Below are 14,736 nucleotides of genomic sequence, written 5' to 3'. Positions count from 1 at the left end.
CGGGTCATTGTGACCCACCGTCGTGTTGCGATGCCCATTCTTACCCCTTGTGCTACCTTCGGGTCATTGTGACCCACCGTCGTGTTGCGATGCCCATTCCTACCCCTTGTGCTACCTTCGGGTCATTGTGACCCGCCGTCGTGTTGCGATGCCTATTCCTACCCCTTGTGCTACCTTCGGGTCATTGTGACCCACCGTCGTGTTGCGATGCCCATTCTTACCCCTTGTGCTACCTTCGGGTCATTGTGACCCACCGTCGTGTTGCGATGCCTATTCCTACCCCTTGTGCTACCTTCGGGTCATTGTGACCCACCGTCGTGTTGCGATGCCCATTCCTACCCCTTGTGCTACCTTCGGGTCATTGTGACCCGCCGTCGTGTTGCGATGCCCATTCCTACCCCTTGTGCTACCTTCGGGTCATTGTGACCCGCCGTCGTGTTGCGATGCCTATTCCTACCCCTTGTGCTACCTTCGGGTCATTGTGACCCACCGTCGTGTTGCGATGCCCATTCTTACCCCTTGTGCTACCTTCGGGTCATTGTGACCCACCGTCGTGTTGCGATGCCCATTCCTACCCCTTGTGCTACCTTCGGGTCATTGTGACCCGCCGTCGTGTTGCGATGCCTATTCCTACCCCTTGTGCTACCTTCGGGTCATTGTGACCCACCGTCGTGTAGCGATACCTTTACCTTATAAAAATAAAATAATTATTATTTTTGTATTAACCCTGCCACCGCCGTCTCGGTGCGACTCTTCCTAATATAAAAACATAGATACGTAGGGGAGGGGTATATCACATAATATCAACAGTTAAAACTAGGAGGCACACTCGCGCTGCCCTCAGGTCATTGTGACCCACCGCAGTGTCTGCGTTGTCAAAGTGTGTATATCACGTTATATCACTAGTTAACACTAGGTGGAGCTACCTTCGGGTCATTGTGACCCACCGTCGTGTCTGCGTTGTCAATTGTGAACCCGCCGCCCGCCCCAGAAGTTTATATATCAGGTTATATCACTAGCCTTTGTGATATGGAGAGAGATCAACCCCAACTGGATGCCTGGCAAGCGCAACAAGAGGAGGTTTTTCCTCGAGCAGCTTGGCAGGGCACTCGTGAATCCGCTGATCAAAAGAAGACAACGTGTCCCCCACGCGGCAGCGGCGGCTGCCGTTGTGAGAGGTCTCCGGACGGCCAGCTGTCGCGGTGCGCCTCCTCAACGGCAACCTGAAGAGGCTGACGACGAGGACGACGAAGCCCCCGCAGCCGCAGCAGCCGCCTCATCGGCAGGACCGTCCTCCTCACCACCGGTCACCTCTTGTGTCAGTAAGAGGAAGAGATGTCAAGTCTGCCCGGTGAAGAAGGACAATAAAACGACCACCGTTTGTCGTAGGTGTAAGAAGTATGTCTGCAGAGCCTGTTCGCATGTATACTGCCCCACATGCCCTCCCTGAGTTGTCAGTTGTGAGTCTGAGTTGTCAACTGAGTAAAGTAAACTCTAGCATGGGGGAGGGGTCATTTGCATGCATGGTGTATAAAGCTTTGTGCTTGGCATGTATCCATCCATTGATGTTTAAAATCAAGTCAGCTGAGACATCTAGCAGCAGTATGAGTAACTTTGATCAGCCAAAGACCATATCGTTCACTCCTGCCGTCGAGCGTGGGCTTGTGGTCGGGGGGGGCATCAGCAACATGGACGTGGGCTCACTGGACCTGAATATCAACGTCGGACCCTCGGGTTGCCATGTTTATACGACGGCTCCGAAGCCTTCCGACACGAAGGCAGCTCCGTCTGAACCTAAAGCTAAAGATACGCACACCTCCGGTCACGGCGGCCGCACTCGGCAGGTGAGGACGATGACTCCCATGATCAACTGTGCCAATCCCTGGGCGACAGTGTCAGACAGCGGAAGGGTGGTCGCTACCTCGGCGTATGTCATCTACGACGGAACCCCACACCCAAAAAAAAACGAAGCCAGCTTATGGTCAGAAACTGTTACGGTGTTGGGCTCCGAGATCAAAATTGTCTTCACCAAAAAGGATGGGGATACCTCCATGGGATCCTTTACGTATGATATGGTCACCCAGAGTGTTCATGCTCACGGTGGTGTATTGGTGTTGAACATGTCTTAAATTCTGACAATGTCAACTTTAACCCTTGTGCTACCTTTGGATCATGTTGTGAATACTTTTATATACAATAAAAATAACTAAAGTGAAACATTTGTATTCCTCTCGTTGTCTACCTGGTGGGCTGTTACGTGATTCTCGTGCCGCTTCGGGTTCGTTGAGACTCACCGCACCTAGTCTATGTATTTTATTTTATATTATTTTATTTCAATTTTATTTTTTAATTTTTTTTTCTTTTTGTCCAACCGCGCGCGCCGCCTTTTACGATTCGACGATTGGCGATCCCTCTCGGCGGGAGAATTGGCCTGGCGTCAGAGAAAACCGCGGTCGGACCCTTCTGCCAAGTTTGCAGGTAGGACGGCCTCGGCGAGCAGACGGGGGCGACGTGACGTCTGGCGTCAGAGAAAACCGCGGCCGGACCTCTCTCGCCACTTAGTTTTTTATTTTATTTTGTTTATTTTATTTTATTTTATTTTTTTTTTGGTCCAACCAGAGAACCAGAGAAAACCGCGGCCGGACCTCTCTCACCACTTTATTTATATATTTTTTATTTTTTTTTATTTTTTTTTGTTTTGTCCAACCAGATAACCAGAGAAAACCGCCGTCGGACCCTTCTGCCAAGTTGCAAGCAGACGGGCCACGTGACGTCTGGCTTCAGAGAAACCGCGGTCGGACCCGTCTGCCGAGCGGCCGTGCGGCTGCGGCCCCTTTGGAATCAGACTGGCCACGTCGACCGACATTAAATTGATAAGGTCGGAAGGGCGGGAGACAAATGGTAACCGCGGCCGGACCCGTCTGCCGAGCGGCCGTGCGGCTGCGGCCCCTTTGGAATCAGACTGGCCACATCGACCTAGATTAAATTGATAAGGTCGGAAGGGCGGGAGACAGATGAAATGGACGCCTCTCTCCGACCTTGTCTCGTCCACTTTATTTATTTATTTAATTTTATATTATATTATTTATTTTTATTTATTTTATTTTTTGGGTCCAACCGCGCGCGCGCGCCGCCTTTTACGATTCGACGATTCTTGATCGCTCTTTGGCGGTCGAATTAGGGAGGCGTCCTTAGAATAATTTGTCCATGCAATCACGTAAGCTGTAGACAAGTGCTACTAACACACATTCCGTGGGGGTCAGGACAGCTTCTGTCTAGGGTAACGCAGCTATGGCTCGGGATTTCAGTGCGCTGCAAGTTCTACAGCAGATGTTTGCCAACATCGAGCAAAGTGAGTCTGAAGAGGAGGCCGAGGATGTGTCAGAAGATGACGGGGAAGAGTGTGCAGAGAATGTGGCAGAAGAGGAGGAGGAGGAAGAAGAAGACAGGCAAGAGTACGCGGAGCATGTGTCAGAAGAGGAAGAGGAAGACGGGCAAGAGTATGACGCAGTCAACCACGACGACGACGGTGCCGTCGCCGCCGACCAAGCCCCTCAAATCGACAGAGATACTTTCTTGTCGAAAAACGGCCAAATTGAATGGCGTTCGATTGCGTATCGGAGGAATCCGAGGCTGCTGTCGCAACGTGACAGTACGGAGAGGACCCCCAGAGGACCCACAGCTTACGCCGTTTCCCACGCTCACGACATCGTCTCCGCATTTTTACTCTTTGTCACGCCACAAATCGAAAGAGTAATCTTGGACGTGACAAATCGGGAAGGTTATCTGAAACACGGAGAGGAGTGGAAAGCCATGGACGCCACTGACCTACGTGCCTACATAGGGCTGCTAATCCTGGCAGGGGTGTACAAGTCCCGAGGCGAAGCGGCCGCCAGTCTATGGGACGCGCAAAGCGGCAGAGCGATTTTCCGCGCTACCATGCAGCTGAAACTCTTCTACACCTATTCGACGTCGATACGATTTGACGACCGTGGGACACGAGCGGCGAGACGCGCGACGGACAAGTTGGCGGCGATAAGAGAGGTCTGGGATATGTGGGTAGAGAGATTACCACGCCTCTACGACCCAGGGCCCGAAGTGACCGTGGACGAACAACTGCTCGCGTTCAGAGGACGGTGTCCTTTCAAGCAGTACATGCCAAGCAAACCGGCGAAATACGGCATCAAGTCGTGGGTGGCGTGCGATGCAAAATCAAGCTACGCTTGGAAGATGCAAGTCTACACCGGGAAGCAGATGGACGGAGTCCCGGAGAGGAACCAGGGGATGCGCGTCGTGCTCGACGTGACAGAGGGCCTGAAGGATCGCAATGTGACGTGTGACAATTTCTTCACCTCTTACGAACTCGGACGAGAGCTCATGGCGACGAGAAACATGACCGTGGTTGGCACCGTGCGAAAGAACAGGGCCGAGCTGCCGTCCGAGCTGCTGACGACGAAGACGCGACGGGTGCTGTCGTCGCAGTTCGCCTTCACTCCAACCACCACTCTGGTTTCCTACCTCGCGAAGAAAAATAAGAACGTTTTACTCATGAGCACACGCCACACAGACGCTGAAATCAGTGACAGAAACGACGGCAAACCGACCATCGTCCTGGATTATAATTTGAACAAAGGCGGAGTCGACAATCTGGATAAGGTCATCACGGCCTACAGCTGTAAAAGGAAGACGGCCCGCTGGCCCCTCGTCATCTTCAGCAACATCGTTGACGTCTCCTCCTACAACGCCTTTGTGATATGGAGAGAGGTCAACCCCAACTGGATGCCGCGTAAGCGCAACAAGAGAAGGTTTTTCCTCGAGCAACTCGGAAGGGCCCTCGTGACTCCGCTGATCGAAAGAAGACGATGTCTGCCCCGCACTGGAGCTGCTGCCGCGGTTGTGAAAGATCTACGGATGGCCAGCTGTCGCGATCCGCCTCCTCAACGGCGACCCGGAGAGGATAGAGCGGCAGCGGCAGCAGCCGCCACCGCCGCCTCCTCATCGGCAGGACCGACGTCGCCGGTCCCTGCCAGTAAGAGGAAGAGATGTCAAGTCTGCCCGGTGAAGAAGGACCGTAAAACGTTCACCGTTTGTCGCGGGTGTAAGAGGCCTGTCTGCAAATCCTGTTCGCATGTATACTGCCCCACATGCCCCACCGAGCTGGGCTTCGGCCAAGGAGAGGTTCCCGTTGACCCTGGACGACCCGCGGGAGTGTGTGCAGAAGACTGAACAACTCAGTCGAGTGCAGAAGAGGGCTTTGCTCAAGCCACAGCGCTGCTAACGCTACTACCAACACATGCATGGGATGTATAGATGATGTATCAGGACGGCGGGCTGGAGGTTTTACCCCTAGTGCTGTCTGCGGGTCGTTGTGAAGCACGGTGTCATGCGTGGTGTGACAACTTTTCATGATACAAAAATAAAGTGAAACATTTGTTTTTATTCCTCGCGTTGTCTTCCTAGTCTATGACGCCACTCTCGTGCCGTTTCGGGGTCGTGGTGAAGCAAACTGACGTTGTGACAACTTTTTCATAATAAAAATTTTTTAAAATAAAGTGAACCCTTTTATTTCTAGCCTTGTCTGCCTAGCCTATTAGTACACTCTCGCGCTGTATCCTAGTCTGCGCTGTGACTCACCATACCTAGTCTGTTACGCCACCCTCGTGCTGACAACCTTTTGTAATACAAAAATAGTGAAGTGAAACACTATCCGTCTAAATAAAAATGAAATCACATTTGCCCTGACTGTGAAGCGAACCCAGGCCACGGAGCTGAAAGCCCCACAGTCTTGCCACTAGACCACCAGAGAGATACTTGTTTATTGCGCTGTCTCTGCCTTTTCGTTAGACACGGCAACGTCTGTGTTGTCTATTACGAGACCCCGCACTGTCTCCGGTTCCTTGTGACCCACAGCGGTCTTCTGCGTAATATACAACGCTGTGGGTCACAACGACCCCCGAGACAGCGCGAAGGTGGCATAATATGCAACGCTGTGGGTCACAACGACCCCCGAGACAGCGCGAAGGTGGCGTAATATGCAACGCTGTGGGTCACAACGACCCCCGAGACAGCGCGAAGGTGGCGTAATATGCAACGCTGTGGGTCACAACGACCCCCGAGACAGCGCGAAGGTGGCGTAATATGCAACGCTGTGGGTCACAACGACCCCCGAGACAGCGCGAAGGTGGCATAATATGCAACGCTGTGGGTCACAACGACCCCCGAGACAGCGCGAAGGATAAGTTCAGGCTGCATAGACAATGAGGAGAGCGTGAGGGATAGATGATGTATCAGGACGGCGGGCTGGAGGTTTTACCCCTAGTGCTGTCTGCGGGTCGTTGTGAAGCACGGTGTCATGCGTGGTGTGACAACTTTTCATGATACAAAAATAAAGTGAAACATTTGTTTTTATTCCTCGCGTTGTCTTCCTAGTCTATGACGCCACTCTCGTGCCGTTTCGGGGTCGTGGTGAAGCAAACTGACGTTGTGACAACTTTTTCATAATAAAAATTTTTTAAAATAAAGTGAACCCTTTTATTTCTAGCCTTGTCTGCCTAGCCTATTAGTACACTCTCGCGCTGTATCCTAGTCTGCGCTGTGACTCACCATACCTAGTCTGTTACGCCACCCTCGTGCTGACAACCTTTTGTAATACAAAAATAGTGAAGTGAAACACTATCCGTCTAAATAAAAATGAAATCACATTTGCCCTGACTGTGAAGCGAACCCAGGCCACGGAGCTGAAAGCCCCACAGTCTTGCCACTAGACCACCAGAGAGATACTTGTTTATTGCGCTGTCTCTGCCTTTTTGTTAGACACGGCAACGTCTGTGTTGTCTATTACGAGACCCCGCACTGTCTCCGGTTCCTTGTGACCCACAGCGGTCTTCTGCGTAATATACAACGCTGTGGGTCACAACGACCCCCAAGACAGCGCGAAGGTGGCATAATATGCAACGCTGTGGGTCACAACGACCCCCGAGACAGCGCGAAGGTGGCGTAATATGCAACGCTGTGGGTCACAACGACCCCCGAGACAGCGCGAAGGATAAGTTCAGGCTGCATAGACAATGAGGAGAGCGTGAGGGATAGATGATGTATCAGGACGGCGGGCTGGAGGTTTTACCCCTAGTGCTGTCTGCGGGTCGTTGTGAAGCACGGTGTCATGCGTGGTGTGACAACTTTTCATGATACAAAAATAAAGTGAAACATTTGTTTTTATTCCTCGCGTTGTCTTCCTAGTCTATGACGCCACTCTCGTGCCGTTTCGGGGTCGTGGTGAAGCAAACTGACGTTGTGACAACTTTTTCATAATAAAAAAAATTTAAAATAAAGTGAACCCTTTTATTTCTAGCCTTGTCTGCCTAGCCTATTAGTACACTCTCGCGCTGTATCCTAGTCTGCGCTGTGACTCACCATACCTAGTCTGTTACGCCACCCTCGTGCTGACAACCTTTTGTAATACAAAAATAGTGAAGTGAAACACTATCCGTCTAAATAAAAATGAAATCACATTTGCCCTGACTGTGAAGCGAACCCAGGCCACGGAGCTGAAAGCCCCACAGTCTTGCCACTAGACCACCAGAGAGATACTTATTTATTGCGCTGTCTCTGCCTTTTTGTTAGACACGGCAACGTCTGTGTTGTCTATTACGAGACCCCGCACTGTCTCCGGTTCCTTGTGACCCACAGCGGTCTTCTGCGTAATATACAACGCTGTGGGTCACAACGACCCCCGAGACAGCGCGAAGGTGGCGTAATATGCAACGCTGTGGGTCACAACGACCCCCGAGACAGCGCGAAGGTGGCATAATATGCAACGCTGTGGGTCACAACGACCCCCGAGACAGCGCGAAGGTGGCGTAATAGACAACGCTGTGGGTCACAATGACCCGGAGACAGCGCGAAGGATAAGTTCAGGCTGCATAGACAATGAGGAGAGCGTGAGGGTTAAACAGGCTGACTGTTACCTTTACTCAGCATGTAAAGATTTTTCACTTAGCAAGTAAGCTAAACAGATGTCAAATTCCATATGGTGTTGGGACCAGGGTCAACTTCTATATTGTAACTTTCCACTCCAAACTGAAGATGTCGTTTTACACACACACACACACACACACACACACACACACACACACACACACACATACACGCACACACACACACGCACACGCACACACATACACACACGCACACACACACACACACACACGAGTGAGAACTTTAGGATAAAAGGAGACCGAGTTCCTCAGACAACTTTGTACCACCATAGACTTGTCTCCTTGCTGCATGCTGCAAGAAAATAAACTGCCTTATCTTCATCGACTCTGTGCACTACTTAATAAAAGATTTTCCTAACACAGTCAAAAGTCAGCTGAAAAAGGACATGGAGGTGTATACTAATTCAGAATGATTCAGGTGACATCATCATTACATGGTTGTAGGGTCATGAGTGGTCAAATGTTTCATAACTTCCAAATGGCGTCGAATAACTGAGTTATTAAGTGTGTCAGTAAGTCTTTTGTAACTAAGTCACATTATTGGAGTCCTGTTAGACAAATAGTCCCGATTAGCAGATCAGGATTAGAAAGCAACAATGGAAGGAAGCCCTAATGACAGAAAGTAGCACTTTCTGAGCGGAGCCCCGCCTGTACAGAGAAAAACAGGATTTTAGTCTTGAGAAAAAGACAGTGCAGGAATGCCAAGACCATACCTTGTACCACACACTGTTGAAATTACAGTACCTCTTATATTGTATACTCATTATCCTGTTCATTTACAATATTTAAGCCACAATAGAACATTGTGAATATGAGACTATATTTAAAATACAGGGAACAGTCCTAAAATGTGTGTCCCCAAATAATAATATATAGTGAAACACAATGCAATACATTTATCAACTACAGCGTTTGGGTTCTATTTAGACCCTGACATTTTGAGCACTTAGAAGCAACTTCAAAAAGTAGAGCACGTCATCAGATCATACATTTGATCATGTCATAAATAAAAGACATACTGAGGAACCATGGAAACCCTCATCGTGGTCGCCAAATGGCCCAATTACTCTTCTCAGAAGGGGAAGAGTGTCACTCTGATAACAGCGCTCCTGGTGGGTCTGCTAGAGAGCATGTTGCAAGATTATCCCACTGAGCCAAATCATGTTTGTTCCACAGTTTCTGTCCCACAGTGATCTGTCCCAAGATCACACCAGAGACCCACTTAAACCCCCACATTATGACATTATTATCTGACACACATGCACTCGTTAGTGTACAAAACTATCCAAGTCACTTCCTCATTCAGTCCCGGCAATACACTTGGGTCCAGGTTTGTGAACAAGGTTCTGAACAGATTCAACAACAGACAGGTTGCTAGGTATAGGAGTCAAAACAGAGCATGGCTAAAAGTTGGATAAATACTTGCACCAAACAAACAACCCTGTTTATAGCTGTTTGGATGAGTTTTGTGGTAACCACACGGCCGATTTGGGTCAAGTACATGAACAAAACACGCAAAGTTTCCTGCTAAATCAGTGGTTGGGAGGGGATCGTATGGGTTGGGTGGGCGGGGGGGGAGAGTCTGTGACTAAGATCTAGAGTGAGAAAGTTGGTTTCTGCTGTTGATGTGGTCTTAAAAGCAGTCAGTAAATGAGACATGGCCTTGCACTTGAGAAGTGTGATTGCACACCTTACTCTGATTCACTTCACATACATTTCACTGGGAAAGTGAACCCCCCATAGGTCTGCATAGGTTTGTAGCAGAGGGAAATAAGTGGTGAGGCAAGATGTTTCGGAGAAGTCTTGTGGTGAAACGTCCATAGCAGGCTAGTCAGAACGTTGCCCAGTTTCCCCCCCTTTTTAACTACACCAGCACCCACAAAATCTGTTTATCTGCATCAGTAAATGTATTTCTAATGTTGTTCATGATGTACCCACAATATACTGTAATTGAAATGACTGAAATTGGTATTGCAACAAAATAGATTTCCAGTTAGAATTTGGGGTTTTTCAAAGTGGTTCAGGCTGTGCAAACAGGCTTCAATGTCCCCTGGGTAGTGATTTAAATCTTGGGATCATAATGATCTATCTTCTTTCACTTTCTACTTTGTTCCTCTCCAATCAATAGTGACAAAACATATATGATAACAACCTGTGTAATCAAGTATCCATCCATTACAACATAGGGGACTTTATTAACCTTTATTAACCTTTTCATGTTCCTGTTAAATTTGCCTGAAAACGCCTAAACAGCATACCCAAAGTAAATTGGAAGCTGTTCTTGAACCATTTGGAGTACATGCATGTAAATGATCTCTTTTGAAAGCTGACACTCTGAAGTTATGTCCCCTGTTGTCAGGACCCCTGTCAGTCCTTCTAGTGTTGAGTAATAGAAGCTTGAACACAAGGAAAGTGAAAATTTCTATTTCCGCCTAGATTTTGTTTTGAAAACAGAGGCCTGAATAGGCCTAGAGGTGGTAGGTATTATCTGGAAGACTAAATTGGACCACAGGTTGAAGCCTTACCCAATTCAAATCAAAAGTCAAACATAATACCACAATATATTCATATTTGACACATGTTTTTATAAGAGTACATCCAGGAATTTTCTAAAAGGGTCTTTTGGAGACTCCAAAATGACCCTTTGTAACCAAGGTCAAGGTCAAATAAAAAGGTATTATTTTTCATAATTGTTATCTCTGGCCCATCTCTGGTACTTAGAAATATCATATATAATAGCTAAATCCCTAATTAGTAATACTGAAACACAAAAACTGAAGCATGAACACATTGGAGTGCTTTATCTGATTCCAAGGATTGGCGCACAAAGAACACTGATTCTGTCAACCATATTGCGCAATCGACTGTTATTTTGAAGGCTCCACAGACGCATACAAATGAGGTATTGGCATTTTCAGCTAGCTGTCAGCTACAAGGCTAACGAGCTAATTTCAGAGCCAGTCGAAGCCAGTTCGAGAAATTTGTTGGGGGGGGGGGGGGGGGGGGGGGCAGGACGCACAGACCTAGTTGGCTTTAGAGGGCTGTCAACGGGGCATGGAAGCTCCTATTGGGTCGAACAAGGTGTCAATCAAAAGGGGAGGGTTCAACGGACATTTTGAGACCTTCATTTTGTAAATACTCCGTTGATAAACCGGAGAAAATAACACTTTTATGTGAACAAGTTGTTTCTTCCGTCGGCTAACTTGCATAATGAAACAAAGGATAATGGCTATTCATGAACGTAAAACATTGTATTTGGACGAATTACTTTACATGGTTAGATACTTTGAACCCTTGGGACTTACGCAGATCAAGTTTTGATGGCATGATTTGCACACCTGGACCTATTTGAACAACTTAGGGTGAGTACAACTTTTTTCTTTGGCATTGTTGAAGGAATGTTCACCGGAAAAAGACGTTGACTTTGCTTGCTATTGCGACTTGGTCTTGAATTGGTTTATTTCAATGGAAGCACAAGAATCGTAGCTTTCCAACGATGTATAACATGTGTAGCGTCTAAAAAATATATTTTTTAGAATTTAGTGCGTCGTAACTGAGGAAGGGGGAGGCAGCATTTTTGTCTCGCGGGCGAAACAGAGTATGCATAATGGCTGCCGCACGTATCCTGTGTTTGTTTGGTGTTTACTTTGTGCACATGTCCCTGCGCCTTAAGTGTACGCATACGCCAGGTGCAACACCACCAGAAATCAAGGGGCAGTACACCGAAGCCCCTCTGACGTTCTGCGAGATGGATGCAGCGAAGTAGTAGTAGTACAATACATTTTTAAGAGCAAATATTAGACACTAGACAGCAATACCTCCATTATACTAAATCAGAAGCAGCTGTGGACTTATTTCCGGTAAACGCGTTTCGTCGCTGACCTACCTCCTAGCGGACATAACTTTTAAACAACCACGCAGACATCAAGTATGCAGTGGAGTGTGCATGCACAATGCCGCATAGGTAGCTTTCGCATACGTACGTGACCAAAACTGGATTATATCAAGGCCTTAACCCTTTCTTCATTAAAACATCATAGACATGAGGGCGCCCCGTGATTCACCGGGTTCGATTCTGTCCCGGGCCATTTCCTGCATGTCATCCCCTTCTTTCTCTGCCTCCCTTTGTCTATCTACAACTGTTCCTATCCAATAAAGCAATAAAATGCACCCCATAAAAAAATATTTAAAATAAAAAATAAATAAACCAAACATCATGGACAAGAACAACATTCAAATCTGAAGAACATTTCTCAGAAACTTTCTTAAAACTGCTAACACATCAGTGAAATGAATTCAGGGTTAAAAACAACCCCATCATCAATAAGTCATTTAAATGACAAGAAGTACTAATGACAAATGAATATGATTGAAATTTAAAGCGGTTGACTTAACAGAACATCTAAGAACACTTCAAAACTGTCAATCCGTCCATGACCCGTGTCTGAAAGTAGATTCTAAATCAAGGCGACAGATCTCGTCCAATCAAGATGAAAGAATTCATCTCGTCTGCAAAGCGAGATGAGAGGGAGGCAGGTGAAAGGTCGAGAGGAATCAAGGTTAGACGTTTCACCTGTGACACTGCCTCTCTCGACACACAGCAGGGGCACCAAACCAGCCCGGCCCTTTTGACTGGAGCAAAGCACGCCACAAAAACTTGAACAATCAAACGCTTAATAATTCACCTGACCTTTCAGACCAGACAGCTGATGTGAGAATGGCCTCCCTCTCAGTTTACCTTATAACCCCCAGACTTTTTGATAGACCTAAAGCTTAACCATATCCATGCCTATTAAAATAGTAACTTATTTAATCTTGTGTATTTGACAAAAACGAAACAATGTCCAATGTCTATGATTAATCCAACAAACCCTTGACTGTTGTTGGTTCTCACAGGCAGGGTGATATTTTGACCGGAATTCAGATTTGACACATGTAGCATCCTATTACCCACTCGAATATGCTAAACTAGCAGCCATGTTTTATTTTTAAAAAAACGGCACATGGTTGACACAACCCATCCAAAAACAGTTGCAGATGTTGTTGCATGAACGTAGCTTTTGTTCACGACTGCTGCATTATTGATGGCCTCGGATCGGCCAGAGGGGATTTTGAGGTCGCCAGGTGAGAGTTACAGTGGCTCTGGACAAAAGGGTTCACGACTGACAAAAGGAGGGAGTTGCCGCGGGGCTACAACATCAAAGCCGTGCCAGCGGGTTCAGCGCTTGACGACCAGCGCGTTGTGTCCGTAACGTCCTTCAGATGGGGCTAACAAACGAAGGAGTGGTAAAACAGGAAGGAAGCATCAGTTATGAGGCGTTTTGGCCATCAGCGTCTTTTATTTGGCTTCTGAGTTTGGGGGGGGGGGTGGGGGGGGGGGGGGGTGGGTGGGGGGGGGAAGAAGCCACTTGACGTGGTCAAGGGGGAGATTGATCAACACCATCATCTCCACTATCACTGCCACCATCATCACTATGCACATGCAGTATGCAACAAGTCCCTCTTTGTAGAAGAAGAACCTTTAACACAGAAGGTGCACGTCCGTCACAACTACTGATGAAAGTAAGGATACCAGCGGCATGATTGAAATGGTGACCTAACCAAACGTATTATAGGTCTAACTACTGGGGGAAACAGCCTTTAAAAGCCTACGTTACAGCATGGAAAAATACCTCAAACCAGGGCTCCACCTTCGCCTCTCTCTCTCTCTCTCTCTCTCTCTCTCTCTCTCTCTCTCTCTCTCTCTCTCTCTCTCTCTCTCTCTCTCAAAACGAAAAACCGAGCGCTACAGTCGCTCACTCGTTCAGCAGCTTTGGGGTTCTCAAGGGAACACACAAGGAGATGATAAAGAAAAAAAGAAAGAACACGTTCAACCCACAACCTTCTGTTGGGTTCGCCTGGTCTTCTCTACCACGTTCTGTTTCTGTTTTGCCGTAAAAAAAAAGAAGTCTCTGCTCCGCGACAAACCCAAGTCTTCAGCTGACCTTCGACCCTTGACCGGTTCAAGAAACAGGACTGTCCTTACCATCTGTTTTGATGCCGGCCACATGGGCGTGTCTGGGGCAGGGGAGCGATGTAGCAGTCTAGTGAAAATCCGGCACACGAACAAGCAGCTAATATTTCCTCAGGGCAGCTTGTCCCTCTCAGCCTCTCTCTTTCTCTTTGTCGCACACACACACACACAGACTCCACATAGACTCTCTACACTACACCACTCTCTCATTCTCTACTTCCTCCTCTAGTTTTCTAATACTCCTCTTTATTCGCTCTCACTCTGTCATAACTCCTCCCTCATTCATAGTCACCGTTTCAGACTCCTCTCCTCTTTTCTCATCTGGCCCTCCCTCCCTCCCTCTCTCTCTCTCTCTCTCCTCTCGTCTGCTCTCACTTTGCTCGGGTGAAGAGGAGGTGGGGCTCGACATTCAATGAGGAGGCGGACACATTCTTCCCCTACACACGCGCGCGTGCACACACACAGGATGAACAGGAACACAGGGTGGGATTACACACAGCCACCAAACAAACGCACCGCCAGTCTGGTTTCCTTCTCAGTCCTCGGTCACTCGTTGTTCACACAGCTGGATCTTTAAACCTTACCTTTCTCTCCTTTCCTCAGTTGTGTGTCGCCTTTTTCCTCCCGTTCTCCATTTTTAATCCCTCCATCTTGTCGCCCTGTTCTTCGTTTGGGTTAGTCTCCCTCGCGGTGAACTCCATTTCCTACCCGCCAAAAAAGGGAAAC

At 48.0% G+C, this 14,736-nt stretch overlaps 3 protein-coding genes across 4 annotated transcripts in view; 1 reads left to right on the top strand and 2 right to left on the bottom strand.

Annotated features, from left to right (window-relative positions):
- Nucleotides 1-14,324, bottom strand: part of LOC134012275 (phospholipid-transporting ATPase ID-like) — a 33,475-nt gene extending 19,151 nt beyond the window's left edge. For both annotated transcript variants that reach the window (XM_062452041.1, XM_062452040.1), the window contains exon 1: nt 14,023-14,324. The gene's annotated coding sequence lies outside the window, so the exon portion shown is untranslated. The remainder of the gene's footprint in view (nt 1-14,022) is intronic.
- On the top strand, nt 3,292-11,763 carry LOC134012321 (piggyBac transposable element-derived protein 4-like). Its single transcript, XM_062452114.1, has 2 exons — nt 3,292-5,029; nt 11,687-11,763. The coding sequence occupies exons 1-2, from the start codon at nt 3,292-3,294 to the stop codon at nt 11,761-11,763; spliced, it is 1,815 nt and encodes a 604-aa protein (XP_062308098.1).
- Nucleotides 14,325-14,609: 285 nt separating the features above from the next.
- Nucleotides 14,610-14,736, bottom strand: part of LOC134012320 (uncharacterized) — an 8,317-nt gene continuing 8,190 nt past the window's right edge. The window contains exon 5 of the mRNA XM_062452113.1: nt 14,610-14,714. Coding sequence (XP_062308097.1) covers nt 14,610-14,714 — 105 coding nt within the window. The remainder of the gene's footprint in view (nt 14,715-14,736) is intronic.

Source organism: Osmerus eperlanus, chromosome 25 (genome assembly GCF_963692335.1).
Source record: "Osmerus eperlanus chromosome 25, fOsmEpe2.1, whole genome shotgun sequence".
Taxonomy (NCBI): Eukaryota; Metazoa; Chordata; class Actinopteri; order Osmeriformes; family Osmeridae; genus Osmerus; species Osmerus eperlanus.
The sequence above is the reverse complement of the archived record's forward strand: the minus strand, read 5'-3'. Positions and strand labels throughout refer to the sequence as shown.

Coding starts and splice junctions, on each gene's coding strand:
- LOC134012321 (XM_062452114.1), top strand. CDS start 3,292: ATGGCTCGGGATTTCAGTGCGCTGCAAGTTCTACAGCAGATGTTTGCC. Junction 5,030..11,686: donor GACGTCGCCGGTCCCTGCCA/GTAAGAGGAAGA, acceptor CGCATACGCCAG/GTGCAACACCACCAGAAATC.